This window comes from Patagioenas fasciata, chromosome 1, assembly GCF_037038585.1.
Source record: "Patagioenas fasciata isolate bPatFas1 chromosome 1, bPatFas1.hap1, whole genome shotgun sequence".
Lineage (NCBI taxonomy): Eukaryota > Metazoa > Chordata > Aves > Columbiformes > Columbidae > Patagioenas > Patagioenas fasciata.
The window spans coordinates 4,782,806-4,796,155 of NC_092520.1; the positions used below are offsets into that span (position 1 = coordinate 4,782,806).

Below are 13,350 nucleotides of genomic sequence, written 5' to 3' on the forward strand. Positions count from 1 at the left end.
CGTCTTGTGAATGGTTTGCACACACATTTTTCCGTTCCGCTTCCCTCCATCTATTCCCCATCTCCTGCCGGTAGCGGAATGAGCGTTCCAACCGCAGGAGGACCTGACTGCACCTGGGGAACCAGTGAAACCGACTATACACAAAGTGCTGCAAAGTGCACAAAGTAAACCTGCCGAGCAACCAGAGCCGCTCTACCCTTCAGCTCTCCTTAGAAACCTTTGGGGTTCTACGCAGCAATAGATTTGCGGACATGCGTGCCTTCGTGAAGCACCGTGTCCCCTCTAACTGCTCTGTTGTCCCCTCTCCTGCTCCTCAGCTCAGCTGTGGGGTGCCAGCATTTACGAAATGATAGTCAAAAACCCAAGCTGTACGATTTAATTGCAGTTAAATCTGGAGCCTTTCTACCACATATTCAATTATAAAATCATCTCTACTTTAGAGTGTTTTATCCTTTCCCCCAGAAGCTGTACACATTTTTAAGTGTCATACTAAGCAATATACATCTTTTGCAATATACAAAATAAGTTAAATTACTCTGAAGCGTTGGGACAATCAATTCCCAAGCACATGTTTTTGCCATTTGAAACTATCTCAGTTACACCTAATCTAAAATAAGAGCTTGGTAAGTGATGCGTGTTTTCAGAAGTAACTATTATAATCTTTGATACCCCAAATGCTGGGTGTCCAGCTTCAGAAATCATTTTCAGTTGATAAATATTGCTGAAGCAAGACTTCTCCGCTAGGTCTCAGATTTGGGTACCCAACGCTAAAGCACCGAAAATTAGTCATATAGCATCATACACCAGTTGATACTGGTAAAAAATAAGGATGATTTCTGTTGGATTTTTTATTTTCTGCCTTCCCATGTTGTAAGTGAGATATAATCCCTACCCCAACTGGTACGGAAGGGGAAGAAAGGAAAGTAAGATGACCAGGAAATGTGGGCCTGATCCTGCAAATCCTTATTTCAGCCAATATCCTAAATGCTTCTACAGAAGTTTTAACCGTGTAAGGAATTGCAGAATTGTGCTTTTCCACATGAATTGCTGCAGCTTCCCCACCATATTCAACATGTGTTTCTTCATTAAGTTATTGTTTTTGTTTGAAGATATTTGATATCTTTCATATATATTTATACATTTAAGGATTTTACATACCCAGCGAATCAGAAGCATACGACAAATGTAAATCAATATCTAGGGTGTGCGCTGGACATTATATCCGTATTACAAGCCTGTGAACAGTAGTCACTGCACGTGTACCAAAACCAATTTTTGAGGCCTATGTATTGCAATTTTGAACTAGATGATACAAATCTCTTCATCAGACCAGTTCTGGGGTCTAGCATTACTGCCACGATTTATTTCCATTACTGTGTACAAAATGAGTTTAAAAAGCAGGTGCCATAAAAATCGCTCATTTACTTCTCATAAAAGAAGTTGGTGAAAATAGGGAATTTGAAACGAATATTTGAACATTTAGACTGGGCCTTCCTATTGAAGAACATTGAAAACCAAGTTGTAAGCGCCTGAAAAGACAGATATAAAATGGACACCTTGACAATGCACTATTAAAATTCTAAACCAGTTGCAGCATCTGGATACCAATGCAGTTCAATGATAGATACGAAACAGGACAAGTGTACCACTACCATACAATTTTTCTTTCATGAACGTACATTTTTTTCCCCTTGATGTTCTTTCAATAAGGTCTCTCACCAAGAATTCGGACGCAGCAATTAGAAAACAGAAGCAAGCAGAAAACAAGTCCAACTAAGTCATTAGCTCCCGCTATATGAAGAATAACTGACACACTTCAATCCTAAGAAATCTTGATGGTAATGATTTCATAAATGAGCAATTTAGGAAATAAAAGCATCTCTGTTTCTCTTGAGCGCTGGTAGGACAGAGCAATCCTGATGCAGTAATTTTATAATGAAATTCAAGATGTACGAAGTCAAACTGTCAAAGAGTTGATTGTTCAGCACTGATCTTCCGACAAGATTTCAACACCAAGGTGTTTATTTTTGGTAGTTGGGTGATGTCGTTTTCCATTTTAAAATGAAGAATATGCTCAGGTTTAGCCGACTCGATAACTAGAGGACAGCACCTGCACTGAAACTTTTGATTTCTTAATTCTACCACCCTTCTGGCTAATTAACACACCAAATTCATTAACTACAGAGCGGACCCACTGTGCACTTTGTTGCTGATAGTCACAGGAGCTGCACGCAAGAACGCGCACGGACATCGTTTATTCGGTGACACAAACCAGGTCCATTCCTCCCCTCAATCTATACATTCATCCCCTCACCAAAGCTACTTAAAGCACACACAGGAATCAATTCACTTGCTTCCCAGTTATGCTCTTAAGTTTGCAATTAAAAAAGACAAAGCCTTTAGTGACAACCTGTGTGGAATAAACACAAGTTTGTTCAATAAATGTTGAGCCAACAGCTGCTTGATCTTTTACTGTTAAATCCATTATATTAAAAAATAATCCACGGCAAGCTTTCTTTCACTGTTTCTTATACAGTTTGTTAGCCCCAAACCACACCTGGAGATCAGTACTCAAAGATATTTAATTGTTGATCTCATAAGGAGTAAAAAAGGGCACAGGACTAAGTACCTGGAGGACATTTTCAGTCTGGAATCAACACCCTGCACGGCCCAGTCAGCTGGCCTCACGTCAGAAAATGGCATCTCTCCAAATGGGAGATATTTTCCACCAAGTAGGAAGCTTTAGAAATAAGAGAAATAAGAGTTTTAAAATGTTAGACTTTCTAGGATGGTTTTTTGGCAGTTTTTACTCGCGTAACATTCCCACGGGTCTAAGGGGAAACTCTGGATCCTGGGGGATGAAACTGTCTCGGGTACCAGAGGCGACTTCTTTGAAGAGAGAAAAGTTTTTGCAAAGTGACCTATAGAAAGTAACACTTGGTAACAACTTGTAAGGACTTGACCTTCCAATCCTGCTTCCTGTTCTTTCCTGCTTTTATATCACTCCCTAACTCAGTTCTCAAGTTTTCCCTGGTTGGTATATTCACTATTGTAACTCCTTTCCTACATTCACAATTACTTGCTCGTGAAGTATTTAATGTTTGGGGCTGACTCTACAAACAAGAATGTTTACTACAGACACTAAAATGCTCCAACAGGCAGCAAAACAGATGATGGCACCACCAAAACAAACGAGAAACCATCAGTTGCCCAGCGTTGCTGCACGTGAATCAGTTTGCACTGCAAATATTAAAAATGCCCAGCAATTATTAACATTGGAAAGTGGAAGCTGTATGTTCTTGCTTGTTTTAAAACACAAGTAGATTAGAAATGTAGAAGCACGACGTTTACACCCCTCCCAGGCAAAGAAATCACTATGGTAGCGTTAAATGCTACAGAAGCTTTGAATGAGTTCTTAAAAAGCAGATGTGGCTCTTCCCTACCCTGTTTTAATATCTGCTCATGAAAACAATAGTTAATGTCGATAAGGTGGAAAAAATATGTAACCTTTAATGGAATTAAACTCTCATTTAGAAATTGAGCGATTTCTCATTGTTTTCAGTCACAAGTTTGCTTAGCATAGCAGATAAGGAAGGAGTTCCAGCTTTTTGCAGCTCTGACAGTTCTAGTTGTGTAGCGGGATACGTGCGCTGCTACAACCCAAATGAGCAAGAGTCACGGAGTGGTTCTGATAAAACTCACGGAGAAAGAGGTGGGGAAACAAAACCAAGACTTTTAAGGCCAGAAGACAGGTAATTTTTAGACCTAGGTTTTCTAGAGAGGTATTTAGTAAAGGCCTAATGCCAGTTTTATTACAAGAAAACACAAGTGCTTAATGACTGACTAGTAAATACAATATAATGGAAGGGGATGGGGTGGGAAAGGAGAACTCACTCCTCGGTGGCAGCAGCAGTTTTGGTGCATCCATTGCCGGCAACGGACATAAACACCAGTCAAAAATCCAAATCTCAGAGCAAAAGGATTAATAACTGTGACCTTTTTGGATTTCAACGCTTGGCAGATCTGTTTGAGCCGTGTGTGTGCTCCGACACGTCCAAATGCTACAGCCTGCATCTTCAATCAGAGTAAAGAGAAAACTCAATGCTACCCAAAACAAATTTCAGCTTTGCTCTTCCTTATGTGCCTCATATTGTTTTTCTTTCATCATCTTTATTTTCTTGAATAAAAGCACATAGCACTTCACTTGATGAGATGTCTTGGAGTCAAGCGTTTTCTCTCAGCAATGCTGCCTTCTTGAAATCAGTTGGTCACATGGCAATTATTAAAATGTATTTTAAGAAAATTCTAATGGCCAAAGGCCAACACTACATTCAAAACCTGCTAATACATCCAGGCAGATAAGTAAAATCAAAACAAAAAAAAAACCCACACACACACAAACCCCAAAGAGAAAACCTCCCAAAGGAAAACTGTTCCATTTGTTTACTTCAATTTGAAGTAGATATTAAGAACATGAATGGACCAGTCGCGGTTTATTCAAAAACGAAAATATCCCTCAATCCTCCGACGCACTGTCGGTCTGTGGTCAACGCCGTTCGGACAAACGCATTTCACTCGGAAAACTCCAACGGATGGTGAGAAACCTCGAGTGGCCGGCAGCTATTTTGTCTGTCAAAAGCTTGCAGCACGTCAAGACGATGTCCAACTTACAGACTGACCTCCCAGCGACACGTCCTCCCGCCAGGCGCCGCGCGTCAGAGACCGGCGGATGACCTACGCACCAGCTCACTTTACAAACTCATGGCCTGGAGTGTTTCGACTGTCAAAAACGTCATTACAGTACACTTTACTGTACAAACACTTTAAAGGATGTTTATTAGGAAAGTCTGCAAGTCATAATGGATAGTAGAGTTCTTGTTTATGGTACCTTCTTGGCCTCTAATAATTCTGTTTGCCTCCTGTATTAAAATCAAACTGCTTTTCCATGAAGGTGATTACTAAAATGAGCTATGGTATGTTAACCTACAACTCACAAAATGCGACAGTACAGACATTAATTTGTTTTTTAACTGTCTGTTAAGTTGTAATCTAAGTTGTGAACATTTAAATATAATATATATCTCATATGAAAAAGCTAAAGCACAAGTGCTTCTGCATCCCCCCCCTCCCACCCCTTGAGCCAAACCCACCTCGGTTCCGGTTTGGGCCCTGACCGATTTGGAATGCTTTCTTAGGCCACCCATTTCCACAAATTTGTACGCACTCAGGAAATATAAAGTCAAAAATATACAAATCTCTTGTTGTTATAAGGTTTTTGTGAGTGAAATTACCCAGGACCATGGACTTGGAAGGAGAAAAGGGGGGGGGAGGTTAAGAGAGGGAATTTACAGCAATCATCTTCAAAGTTCAAAACTGGTCACTTCACAGAAAGACTGCAGGACTGGTGAAATTCTTGCTTCTAAAAAGTGATACTGTAGTGGAGAATTTTCTAGGAAAAATAAAACAGCTTTTAATAACTGGCCCGCTGGTATGAGCTACCGTGGAATAAATTAGCACAAAAATGGAAGTCTTATAACTGTTCACTGTTACAGACGTAATCAACAAGGTCAGTCACTCTCAAAAGTTCGTCTTCCTCTTCCTCCGGCCCTACCGCCTCCTGCCCGCTCCCCGTGCCGTTGGGCGCCAGGCTGGCGCTGGCCGTGCTGTCCTTGGGCGCCTGGGTCTTCTCGCCGGGTTTGCCGATCAAGTTCTCAATGGTTTTCCCTGGGCTCTGTCCGTTGGTGGAAGGCAAATCCACCAGGCTGTAGTCCAAAGGGCTCTCTACTTTCCCTACGTTATCAAAGTCATCTTCGTCGTCGCTTTCTATCCGGTAGCAGTGCTTCTTGGCGTTGTCTTGAGGAGCTTGTGGCGCTGGCAGCTTATTTGCAGGAGCGGGGTTTTCCGCGTCATCGTTGGCGTTTTCGCAGTTGTCTTCGTCGTCCGTTTCGATTCGGTTCAGCCGTTTGCGGACAGGCCTCCCTTCGTCTTCCTCGTCCTCTCCTTCCTCCTCAGAGTAGTCGTCTGTACTTCGCCGGCGTTTTCGAATCAATCGCTTCGACCCCTTTGTGGATTCGTCATCCTCGGAGTTCTTAGATGTGTAGCTCTCTGGAATAAGCACCAGACTTAAAGCCGTTAGCAAATCTGAGCGCAACCAAAACAATTACACTTCATTTTTCACCTTTCACACTCATTAAAAAGCCATTTCTCTCTCTCTCACCACACACACTTCCATCTCCTTCCTCAGTTTCCCCAAGCATGTCAAAATACTTGCATTATTTCTACTTTTAAAATCAATTGGTCAAGAAGCAAAGACCAGCAATTTGTTGATATTCTGGTTTCCCATATGAGGAACATCAGAGGCTTTGGAGGCTGATGTGTTCACCTCTAAAAACAATAACTGCATTCCAGGAATAACGCAGAACCGTATCCCTCATTTCACAGCACCTGCTTTACACCCTTCCAAAAACTAAGATCCCAAACAACAGCTGCACTATTATAGAAAGATATAGATCTATATCTATATATACACACACAAGTATTCCCCTGTTACTCCCAAATTATATACAACTTCTTCCAAAGCACATGAACGTTGCCTAAACGTCACCTGAAGTTTGCTGCCCTTTAACAGAAGCCTTTTGGTTTCTTTGGCAAACTGGAATATCGCCTACATGTTGACAACCTTTCTGCTGACCCTTCATGGCTTTGGTGAGAAAAGATGGAGACTGAAAATTTAAATGGTAAACACCACTTGATGTCTCAATTAGAAATGCATGTGAATTATTTTATTTAATGTAGGTTTAAGTTGCATGAGACTCTGTCAGAGTTGCTGTATTTTCAACAGAATTACACTTCAGTGCCGCTGTTATATGTTTTATAGCACATCATGGGAGCTGTGGGAGAGTACTGCAATGGTACCCAGTGGTGCTAATTTTAATATGCAAAAAATCAGTACCAAAAACACCTGAGGAAACGGGATTTCATGGGGAAAATACATTATTAGTCAGGCAGCAAAAAACACTCTGCAATTCTTAGCAGACAGTCTACAGATCCTCTTCCAAGAGCAGAATATATTGGAGTGTATGATCAAATTTGAGATATAATATGGTTATATTACATACTTGTTTCCCTTCATCTAAGGGATCTGCTAACACTCTAAACTCGGGCCAGCACTTCCAAAACTTACCTACAAATCAGAGGTGCTCGGCCTTTTCTGAGGGAGCCGAGCAACCATTGCAGCCCTAATGCTCAGCGGCTCCGAACGCTGGACCTGAGGTCACGTAAGCTCACCCACAATGCAAAGCATCCAAAAGTTGCTTTTGTAAGAGTTAATTTTACATCTGAACGCACACCAGTCGCTCATGACTGACGTTACGAGAACGCATTTCCTCTGTGCTTATCACAGGAGATTGAATGAATCTTAACCGCCAGCACAAATACAATCAGGGCACCAAAATGAATACTTTTTAAAAGAAGAGAATCTTTAAAGACTCATAGGATGAAGCTTTGTGGGCTCTTAACAGAAAAGTGGCCAAATGGTTACATGCATGCCAGTTTTGGGATCCCAGCACAGTCAGTTTGGATGTGGACATCAGGATTAGGGACGACGATGACTTTAAGAAGTGATCGTAACAGTGCACCGTGAAGTACCAGTAGCCTGTGTCAGAAGGAAACAGTTTCTGAGAAACACCACGGAATTCTAGAAACAAAGTTCTCCATAATCTCTGAATTATATACAGTTTTCATGCTAATGCTGACATATATTAGCTCCTTAGCTTTTTATTTTACCTTCACTATCTGAAGTAGAGAGCCTGCGTTTATGAACTCTTCTTAACTCCTTCCCGTATCGGACACTTTTCTGGGAGCCATCACTTTCTGAATCTTCCTTATAATTAACTTGTCTCTTCTGATTCCGTCTTGATCTTCTCCTCCTGGTTTCCAGATAATCGTCGTCACTGTAATCTGTGTACTCACCACTCTCTGTAAAGAAGAAAACAGTGATGTGAGTTACTTTATTACAACAAAACTGCATAATTTCGATAATACAATCATGTACTCTTCCAGCACCACAGCATCCCAACCATCATGGCTCATCACCCTGACCCATTCCAGGCTCAAGGTATCAGTTCCAACCATTCACCAGCGTAGAATTGCCCGCTTTTAAAATCTTCTCACAAACCTTTTTCCTGTCTCCCTCAAACTCCTCCAGAACAGGTTTCCTTCCAGTGTTTTTCTTCCCTCAGCTCTATGGTGCCAAAGATGCCACCACTACAATTCCACCTCTACAATTCCTGACAGCTGAAACAACCTTACTGAATGAGAGCTGATGATGCACGTTACCACTGACACTGGAAAGTCCTTTCTGGTTTTAAAGTTAAAATAAATTGTATTCTACTCAAACACTTAAGAATAGGTAGACGAAAAACCACCGACAATAACAACCACCACCTTCTGAGAGAAACTCCATCTCTGGAGACCGAACCCAAAGCCGCTCGCAGCGCACCTTATGTCTTTAGCTCAAAACAGGGTTAAGGCAGGATCCTGAGGGACAATGACAGGGTAAAAGACCAAAACATCGGGATTATACTCTTAAATACATAAGGAATCAATTGACTTTATCACAGGTTGTGTCCAGCAGGAAACAAATAGTTGCTCCTGGGCATTAGAGAATAAATGAACAATCTCTTTCGATTCTCCAGCTCAATGGTTTCAATCCTCTACCTCCTGCCAGTAGCTCCATCGTTAAAGAGTTGATGATGGGTGCAGCAATGCATTCCGGACAGGGAGAAGCAACTATTGTCAGTGCATAAAACTATCGTCATCTATCCATGTGTGAATCCTCCTGTTGGAAAACAGCACTTCAAAGCAACTCATGCCAACATAATCATCTACATTCCAGAGACACACATAAAGCACCAGAAAGATAACACACACTGCAACAAGTTAAAGCTCCAATGTAACTAGTACCCTAAATTCATAATAAAAATAAGTAAAAATATCTGGGGCTTTCTAGGATTGAGTCTCCAGTGAAGCAGAAACATGGAGGACAATCTTCAGAGAAAGATGTTTACCATGAAAAGATAGAAGTATTACATAGAGGTTACACTCAAACTTCAAACTGGGCAAACAGCAAACGAACTGCTTGAAGGACAAGAAGAACAAAGTGAATTATTCACTTCTCCTGTGATGCAAAGGTTTTGAGTTAATAAAGATCAAAAAGGATAATCATAGAAGAGACAGATTCAAGGTGTTATTACTTGCTTTCAAGCCTACCAGAGAACACAGAGTACCAGAAAAGTGAAGGAATTATTCTTCCATACAAAATGAGGGAAAATGTTTCTTTCAGAAGTTTCTTCAAAGGTATTTGGAAGGTCTTCAAGTAGCTAAAAAGTGCATTTTTGCCTCCATCCTTTCTATTCCTTACAAACATGTTCCAAACAGGAAGGTACAGGTTATATGAAACCATCCACAAAGGCATTCTGAATCATAACACAAGCATTCATTTAAATAGATAATTACTTAAAATGCTGAGAACCTCATACTCAATAGCAGTTTCCTGCACAACATTCACAGCAGAATGAGCAGTGAAGTGCTTTAAAGCAAAGTTGACACCTTAGTTAGCATCTGTCATAACAGGAAATCGAGCCTTCCACTCTTCCTCTCTCCAGAGTATTTAACTCACCAGATTCTCTGCTTGAATTCTCCTCAGAATCTTCATCTTCGTCATCCTCAGAGTATTTTTTCTTCACTGTTTTCCTTCGTAACCGCCTGCTTTGCCTCATGGGCCTGGAGACGTGTCGCCTGGAAATGCGGGCACAGAACTCCGAATCGCTGTCTTCGTTGGATGGTGGGTCATCTTCGCTTTCATCCAGATTCTCCTCTGATATAACAAACTCATCCTGAGATCTGTTCAAAGAGACATCACAGACAACAGAGACAGGTATCAGAAATAACAGATTGAATCGGTATTTCTATTTTACAAATAACGCATGAGTGCACTTGAATGAATCAGTGCGCTATTAGTTCTGTGAGATTTCCGCAAGCTACACTCATTGATCAGAAATATCCAGCATATTTAACTCATTCAGGTGCCACTGAAATGCCCTCAGCACAGTCACAGGTGAAAAACAGCTCAAAATTTGCATCTTTGTTGTATAGATTATCCATACACTTGGTAAATTGACTCAGTGACTGGTAAAGCTTTAAGTGTTGATTGTAAAGAGCCTAGAGCTCATGCTCCATTATGTTTCTTCACTGTGGCATAAAGGATGTATAAAATTATTATTAAATTTATTCATGTTGGGAGTTCCCCAGACTGAACGGTAAGAAATCCCACAGAGTTTCAGTTAGCCAGACCAATACTTGTTTAGCATTTAAAGCTTCACATGACAGTGTTTTCTACAGCATAAGCCACTTCTTTAGCTGTTTTCAAACTCTGTCTCCTAGAGAGCAGAAATCAAGAACTGTTGTCAGAACCTGCACGTCAAGTTGTGTGTGCTGCAAATGGGGAAATTTTACACTTCCAATTCTGAAATGCCAATCAGGTCCAATAAAAATCCCACAAAATAGGATGTATTTTTCAAAAGGAAACAATCAGCCTTATTCTAGCTGCATCTTTGTTAGGGATTTCTGGTAGACAGTCACATCGAGAGGTTGTAGCATGGAGGGTGTTCATCTGTTCACCCACGTAACAAGTCATAGAATGAGAAGAAACGGCCTCAAATTGTGTCAGGGGAGGTTTAGATTGCATATTGGGAAAAAATTCTTCCTGGAAAGGGTTGTGGGGCATTGCAACAGGCTGCCCAGGGCAGTGCTGGAGTCACCATCCTGGAGGGGCTGAACAGATGCAGAGATGAGGTTCTCAGGGACATGGGTTAATGCCAGGGCTGGGTTAATGGTTGGACTCAACAACATTGAGGGTTTCTTACAACCAAAGTGATTCTATGATTCTATCAGCAGTCAGAGGACTCGGGTACTTCACTAACATAACCATGTACAGAACCCCCCAGTGCAGCCTCATACCAGTAACATTCCCAGAACACCTTTTACTTAAAATACAGAATGGATTATTTCAGCATGTGTATCCAGAGTGTGGTTTTTCCAGTACAATGATGATCCTCTAAGCCAGGAGGACTTTTGCTGGCACCATGCATAGCTGTTCCAGCACCAGGCACGAGCTCCAATGATCACTTCAGAGTCACAGAAGCCTGCAGCAGTCTGTGGCTTGTGGTGGAAGTTAAACTGTAAACATACCCATCACTGATCTTGAATTCATCCTCACTCTCTTCTTCATCCAGATTACTGTCACTATCCAGGTCATTTAGTCGCCGTCGTTTCTTGCGCCGTGCTGCAGCAGCTCTTTGCGGTCGCTTGTTTTCTTTCCTTTCTTCCTCCAGGATTGTGGAAATGTCTTTTCCACGGTGACCTGTGATATTAGACATGTCTTTGCCTCTCCCAATGCCTGAATTCAGTGATAGAAAAAGGGGGGAAAAAAGAGCACGTTGATTTTTTGTTTATACATTTCTTCCATGCTTATAAATTCAACTTATTCTCTGTAAAGCAGCATATTTTTTGTCATGCAAGACTGTTTCTGGAGTCTTGTTCCTGACACACACAGCCCCAGCTGCGGTCACCTGGAAATACTGAGGTCCATGTGGAACAAGGTCCACATCCATTCTCATACTCAACCCCACCCCATGTTATTACCTAATGCTTTGTGAATGGGCAGTTACCAGAAAATACATTATCTTCATAATGATTAAAACCCTTCTTGGGAGATGAAGTGTTGCAGTTGCTGTTTGACCAGGGAGTGGAGTTCCTGAAAAGCTGGTTTTACTGTTGAGACTTTGTTAGGTTTATTATTTTAGTATCTTTCTATTGAGGAACGGTTGAGAAAGCTGGGGCTGTTCAGCTTGGAGATGAGAAGCTGAGAGGAGGTCTGATCAATGCTGATCAATATCTCCAGGGTGGGTGTCAAGAGGATGGACCAGACTGTGTTCAGTGGTGCCCAATGACAGGATAAGGGGCAACGGGCACAGACTGAAACACAGGAGGCTCCATCTGAATATGAGGATCAACTTCTTCACTGTGAGGTGCCAGAGCCTGGACCAGGCTGCCCAGAGAGGTTGTAGAGTCTCCTTCTCTGGAGACATTCAAACCCACCTGGACACCTTCCTGTGTGATCTGCTCTGGTGACCCTGCGTTAGCAGGTGGGTTGGACTGGATGATCTCCAGAGGTCCCTTCAACCCAACCAGTCTGTGGTTATACAGCCGTGTTACAGACACGCAATGTTCAGATTGTGTACATCCACTGGGGTCCTGAAAACCTGTGTCTTTGTGGAGATGCCACAAGCCAAACAAGCAAGGGATGATGGCTCATGGCAGTTTTCTCCACACAGAAGCACAAATGCATCTACACCTCTCAGATACTGTTGAAGATCTCGTTTTTGGATCCCCTATGTTGCCTTAATAGGCAACACAGAAGATAATTTCACTTTATTCATGTACAACTGAGAAGTGCTTATAGATCCGAGTTAATATTTTTAAAACCACTTTGTAGACCCCGGCTTTAAAGCAGATCAGTTTGTGAACCCAGTTTTTAGAGGTGACAGATGTCAGTAGCACCAGCTGCCATTCCAACCTCAAATCCAAATCTTTGCAAATTAATTGCAAAAGTCTTCTTGTCATGCTTAGCCACTGCATTCATATATCAAAACATTTACAAGCTGAATTTAACTATCAAGACCAAATCAATTTTGGCGTCTTTTGGCAGCCTGACATGGCCATTTCCAGGAGAAATTATTGAGTTTAATTCCAAAAACACAGCAGTAAAAACTGTAAACTACAAAGTTTAAGGGGGAGGACTATATTTGTTGCTTCTCGGATCAAAATACATTTGGTCTTAATCTTCTTATCACCACTGCAATGAAAATAAATATCAGAAACATACCTCCTCCATCAGCCTCCTTGATATCATCTTCAATTGCCTCATCAATTGCCTCATCAAATTCATCAAACCTAAAAGTAACAGCTTTCATTTACCACTTGGAAGCACAACCTAAGGAAATTATCTTACGAAAACTTACCTCCAAAGCTAAAACTCTTTTAAAGAAATCACACTGCACAGACAATGGGCTAGACAGATAATAAAATAACAGAAATAATGGGCTGAATTGATGATAAAATAGCAATTTTTAAGGTGTGTTTATTTCTACTTGCTAGCAGATTATTCACCATTGCCTGGCTGTCTTATTATTGATCTATGTGAACAGAAAACCACTTCCATTTTACATAACACACCACTGAATTTAACAATAAATAATTGCTGAAAAGCACCTAAAGTAAAATTATTCA

General features: G+C 41.3%; 1 protein-coding gene across 1 annotated transcript in view; it reads right to left on the reverse strand.

Moving 5' to 3' along the window:
* Positions 1 to 1,333: 1,333 nt before the first annotated feature.
* RSF1 (remodeling and spacing factor 1) overlaps positions 1,334 to 13,350 on the reverse strand; it is a 64,424-nt gene continuing 52,407 nt past the window's right edge. Inside the window, exons 12-16 of the mRNA XM_065833348.2 lie at positions 12,947 to 13,014; positions 11,251 to 11,458; positions 9,680 to 9,903; positions 7,786 to 7,977; positions 1,334 to 6,105 (exon numbers count right to left, since the gene is read on the reverse strand). Coding sequence (XP_065689420.2) covers positions 5,531 to 6,105; positions 7,786 to 7,977; positions 9,680 to 9,903; positions 11,251 to 11,458; positions 12,947 to 13,014 — 1,267 coding nt within the window. The 3' untranslated portion in view covers positions 1,334 to 5,530. The remainder of the gene's footprint in view (positions 6,106 to 7,785; positions 7,978 to 9,679; positions 9,904 to 11,250; positions 11,459 to 12,946; positions 13,015 to 13,350) is intronic.